We start from the raw sequence: 6000 nt of genomic DNA on the forward strand, positions 1-6000 counted from the left end.
GGGCAAAATTCACTGAACAACCCTTTTGCTTAGCAACGGAGATTTCGGCCTCCAATGTGTTCATCGTCATCATCATCATCCAAAAGTTGGAAGGGACCTTTTGAGGTCATCTAGTCCAACCCCCTGCTCAGGCAGGAAACCCTATCCCATTTCAGACAAATGGCTGTCCAGCCTCTTCTTAAAAAGTCCCAGTGTTGGAGCATTCAGAGCTTCTGGAGGCAGGTTGTTAATAATAATAATAATAAAGTTGGAAGGGACCTTGGAGGTCATCTAGTCCAACCCCCTGCTCAGGCAGGAAACCTTATACCATTTCAGACAAATGGCTGCCCAGTCTTTTCTTTAAAAAGTCAAGGACTACCTCCATATTTGGTTGCTAAGAGTCCATCTGACTGGGTAGGGCATCATCAATCAGGCCAAATCCATTAGGCCATGTGCATCTTTTGAACTCGTGGTCCTGTTGTTGTTATTATTATTCTCATCATTATTATTATGATGTTATTCCTCTTAAGGGACAGAATTTCGAGGCCGGACACAGAAATAACAACAGCTGCTGTCTCCAAACACAGGCAGTCCTCGACGTACGACCACAACCGAGCCCAAAATTTTTGTCGTTAAGTGAGACAATTTGTTAAGCGAGTTTTGCACTCTTTTACCACCTTTCTTGCCATAGCTGTTAAGTGAATCACCGCAGTTGATAAATTAGTAACCCAGTGGTTAAGTGAAGTTGGCTTCCCCTCACAGCCTGTCAGAAGGTCGCAAAAGGGGATCACGTGACACCCCGGGGCCGCCATAAGTACGAGTCAGTTGCCAAGCATCCGAATTTTGATCACGCAACCCACGGGGAGGCTGCAAAGGTCGCAAGTATAAAAAATGGTCCTACGTCACTTTTTTCAGCACCGCTGTAACTTTGATCAGTCACTAAATGAACGTTTGTAAGTTGCATTATTATGTTATTCCTCTTCGGGGACCGAATTTGAAGGCCGGACTCAGAAATAACAACGGCTGCTGTGTGGAAATACCCGCCCTTGTTCACAAGCCACTTTGTTCTTGTTGTGATCCAGAACGGAACCTACGGCAACTTTCTCTCTCTTTCTTGGTTTCACTCACACACACACACAAAAACCACACACACACAGAAACACAGACACATCCCTTTTGTTACATACTTCCTCATTCTTGGGCTGGTGAAGGACAAACAAGTTCCTTCCTCGGTTTGGGTTTCGAGAAGAGGAAACGGACTCTCGGCAGAAGGAGCCTGTTTGAACACTAGAATAATTCAAGCTGGACAGCCATTTGTCTGAAATGGTGTAGGGTTTCCTGCCTGAGCTGGGGGTTGGGCTAGATGACCTCCGAGATCCCTTACAACTATTATTATTATTATTATTATTATTATTATTATTATTATTATTATTATTATTATTATTATTATTATTATTATTATTATTATTATTATCAACCTGCCTCCAGAAGCTGTGAATGCTCCAACATTGGACGTTTTTAAGAAGAGACTGGACAGCCATTTGTCCGAAATGGTATAGGGTTTCCTGCCTGAGCAGGGGGTCAGACTAGATGACCTCCAAGATCCCTTCCAACATCATCATCATCATCATTATTTATTAATTATTTATTATTATTATTATTATTATTATTATTATTTTTATTATTATTATAAAACTTTTATTCATTAAACATAAACCTCAGTCAACTGAACACTCAAATTGACTGGCACTAATGGTTGACACGGGTTGCTGCCAGCATCCTAGGTCTCAACCAGGTATCTCCTTAAAATGTAAGATGTTCCGAGTAGTGCAGTTTTTTGTAGCTTTGCTGGAGTTATTGCAGGAAGCTGCAATTTCTTGATATGTTTTGCAAAGTTCTTGGACCTAGTTCCCAGTGCCCCGATGACAATGGGTATCACTGTTACATGTTTCATTTATCATCATCATCATCAACAACAACAACAACAACAACCTGCTTCCAGAAGTTGTGAATGCTCCAACAATAGAAGTTTTTAAGAAGAGACTGGACAGCCATTTGTCTGAAATGGTACAGGGTTTCCTGCCTGAGCAGGGGTTTGGGCTAGATGACCTCCAAGATCCCTTCCAACTTTATTATTATTATTAACAACCTGCCTCCAGAGGTTGTGAATGCTCCAACCCTGGAAGAGATTGTCTGAAATGGTATAGGGTTTCCTGCCTGAGCAGGGGGTTGGGCTAGATGACCTCTAAAGTCCCTTCCAACTTTATTATTGTTGTTGTTGTTGTTGTTGTTAGCCAGCTGACTCACTTTGTTGGGGAAGGCACTGAAATCCCGCAGTGTGCCCTGCTCCTGTTTAAAATGCCATTTCTGGGGCGTGGGAAGCTGGATGGGGAAGGGGTGCATGTCAGCCCAACCAGTAAATCGAGGACTACCTGTATTTCAACTCCCAGAATTCCCCAGCCAGCAAGTCCATGAGTCTAAAAGTAGCCAAGTTGTCTCCACCTCTGTTCTTGCAAAGAGGAGCAACTAAGACGATTAAAGGCCTGGAGACAAAAACATATGAAGAATAGTTTGCAGGATTTGGCTCAGTGGGTTAGGACGCTAAGCTTGTCGATCAGAAGGTTGGCAGTTTGGCGGGTCGAATCCCGAGTGCCGCGTAGCAGAGTGAGCGCCTGTTACTCGTCCCAGCTTCTGCCAACCTAGCAGTTCGAAAGCACGTAAAAATGCAAGTAGAAAAATAGGGACCGCTCCGGTGGGAAGGTAACAGCGTTCCGTGCGCCTTTGGCGTCCAGTCATGCCGGCCACATGACCACGGAGACGTCCTCAGACAAGCGCTGGCTCTTCGGCTTTGAAACGGAGATGAGCACCGCCCCCTAGAGTCGGAAACGACTAGCACGCATGTGCGGGGGAACCTTTGCCTTTACCTTTTAGTCTAGAGAAAAGAAGGACTGGGGGGGGGACACACGATAGCCATATGCCAGTATTTGAGGGGGCCCTCATAAAGAAGAGCGGGGGTCAGCTTACTCTCCAAAGCACCTGAGGGCAGGATCGTGAAAGAGAAATCCAACTTAGAACTAAGGAGTGTCACTAACTTCGTAACTGCAGTGATTCACTTAGCAGCCGGGGTAAGAAAGGTTGCAAAGTGAGGCAAAACTCACTTAACAACTGTTTTGCTTAGCAACAGAAATTCTGGGCTCAATTCTGTAGTTGTAAGTAGAGGATTACGTGTAACCATCTTTTGGGGATGGTGTAGTGCAGGGCTTTTCAACCGGTGGTACGGGTACCACCTGTGGTACATGGGCACCTGGCACTTGTGGTAAGCGACCATCCTAGTCGCAGCACCGCACAAGCCTGAGCGAGAGACGGCTGGAGCTGCAGGGCTGTCGGGGCTCAGCGGAAGCGCCAGGATCAGCGCCAGGATCCAGCTGGAACTCGGCACCGATCCTGGCGCTTCTGAGCCCAGAAGAAGCGCCGGTCAGCTGGAATGTTGCAGCATCTCCAGGGTCTTGTGATTTACATTCAAGATACTTGGCAACTGATTCATATTTATGACGGTCACAGTGTCCCAGGGTCATGGGAAGTGACCAAAACCTGCTGCAACCACCCAGCAGATGGGGGGGGAATAAAAACCAAACACCCCCCCACTCCACCCCTGCTGCCAATCCTCCACAGAAATGCTCACAACAAGGAAAACCTCGGACAGGAGGAAGAGCACCGCCGGGCGGGCAGGCAGGTGTCTTGCTCGGCTGTGGCTTGGGGGGCACTTTTTTCAGTGCCATGGTAACTTCAAACAGTCACTAAGCAAACTGTTGTAAGTCGAGGAATACCTGTACTTCATCACTTTTTTCTTTTTTTTTCTTTTTTGGTCCTCAAGCTTTTGACACATTGCTGGGTGACTGGTGGTACTCGGATGTTGCCATATCCTAAAAGTGGTACAGTGGGTGAAAAGGTTGAAAAGCCCTAGTGTAGTGAATCCTAGGTTGGACTTGATGATCTCTAAGTTCCCTTTCAACTTGATGATTCCATGACTTTTTGCACAACCCAACAATGCTACTTTCCCCCTCTTTTTTAAGCAAATTACCTGTGGTCCAGGACAGTCACATTGGAAGGAGGAATCCCTAGGACTTTACAGCTTTGTATCAATTCTCCTTTACGGATCTCTCCCTGCTGGTAATAATTCCCTGTAACGATAAAAGAATTTGGAATCTATTTATTTACCAAATTTCCTCCGCTCCCTCCACAAGAAAAATTAAAGCCACTGAGGAAGGCTTGCCCCAAAGAAGAGGGGAGAGTGGGGTCAACATATTCTCCAAAGCACCTGAAGGCAGGACAGGAAGCAACGGATGGAAACTAGTCAAGGAGAGAAGCAACCTGGAACTAAGGAGAAACTTCCTGACCATTAGAACAATTAACCAGTGGAACTCCTTGCCTCCAGAAGCTGTGAGTGCTCCAACACTGGAAGTTTTAAAGAAGAGACTGGATAGCCATTTGTCTGAAATGGTATAGGGTCTTCTGCTCCAGCAGGATATAAGCGTCATGTGCTTAGAGCTCAAAGCATTTTTAGAGACCCCACATGCCCACTTTTCTTTAATTATTCCTATTTATATCCAGCCCTTCTCCGAAGACTCAGGGCGGCTTACAATTTAAAGCACAAATCAATGTGCTTAGCAGACTTCACGGTCTGTTTCCATTGCTCCCTTCTGGTAGGAGATTTTGAAACATTTCTAATAGAACTACTGGATTCTGTAGTTCTGGACTTTGTTCCTTGTGCCATCTAGTAAACTCGCAAGATTCTTTTTTTCTTTTTGCCATGTATACATATACATTCGAATTCGAGTGTGATATTTCTCTGAGTTATATATGTGTGTGCATATGTGTGTATATGCTAAAACAGCATTTTTTTTGAGAGCTGAATGCAATGCAATTTCATTTTAATGTATGACTGGTGTACAATTAGTGCAGGTTCGCATCCCACCAGGCTCAAGGTTGACTCAGCCTTCCATCCTTCCGAGGTAGGTAAAATGAGGACCCAGATTGTTGGGGGCAATAAGCTGACTTTGTAATAATGCCGCTTGGGGGGCCCCAAAAGCCCTAATAAGCAGGCATATACATAGAATGAAGGCTATTGCTAAGCACATTGATTTGTGCTTAGATTGTAAGACGCCCTGAGTCTTCGGAGAAGGGCGGGATATAAATGGGATTAAAATAAAATAAAATAAAATAAACATTTAAAGCAGCAATAATGTTTCTGTTGTATTCTATTTTTTGTATTCTGTTTCAAATTCTATTGTATTTCATATTTTCTATTCTGTTCTATTCTATTATTCTGAGGAACTCAAAAACAGAAAAATTAATGAATAACAAAATAACAGTCCATGTAATGGAAGCTGAGCTGGAAAAGGATAAAAGTGGATGTATTTTTATTTACTGGCTAAGTTTTATAATGATTTTTTTCCCCATACAAACTGCCAAGCGTTGTTTTTAGAGCAGTAGCAGACAATTACGCTCAATAAAGGGTTGGATAAATTTCAAAAGGCTAGCTATTATTTGTATAGCGCAAACTAGTCGAATCAATCAACCAATAAATTGAAATAACAGAATGGAATGAGACACTGGGAACCAGACCCTGGTAGCTGAAAAGAGGTAGAAGAATAAATTCTGCCATTGCAGGTAGTCCTCAAGGTACGACCATAATTGAGCCTGCAATTACAGTCGTATGCTGTGATGGTCATAAAGCGGGTCTCCCCAGTCCTACTCTAACGTTATTGTATCACACTGACTTTTGCTCATTTAACAACTATGTTGGGAAAAATTGATGAGGTGATTATTGCGGGCTTTTCTCTCCTTTCTTTTCTTTTCTTTTCTCTCATCGTGTCTTTTTAGGCTATAAGCCTCTCCATTCACCAACTTCTGCTTGGCTCTTATGCCCATTTTGCAGACAGGGCAAACTGAGGCTCAGTGACGTCACGCTCAAATGGCAGACCTTTATTAGCTCAGGCAATACAGGCCAGAGATGGGCGG

The 6000-nt window shown here is 44.0% G+C and overlaps 1 protein-coding gene across 1 annotated transcript in view; it reads right to left on the reverse strand.

Moving 5' to 3' along the window:
- The window catches only part of LOC308659561 (N-acetylglucosaminyl-phosphatidylinositol de-N-acetylase-like), a gene marked incomplete at its 5' end in the record, with an annotated part of 39798 nt that overhangs the window by 31869 nt on the left and 1929 nt on the right, over positions 1-6000 (reverse strand). The window contains one exon of the mRNA XM_081313293.1: positions 4061-4160. Coding sequence (XP_081169419.1) covers positions 4061-4160 — 100 coding nt within the window. The remainder of the gene's footprint in view (positions 1-4060; positions 4161-6000) is intronic.

Source organism: Vipera berus (genome assembly GCF_964194415.1).
Source record: "Vipera berus genome assembly, chromosome: 1".
In the NCBI taxonomy this organism is placed as follows: domain Eukaryota; kingdom Metazoa; phylum Chordata; class Lepidosauria; order Squamata; family Viperidae; genus Vipera; species Vipera berus.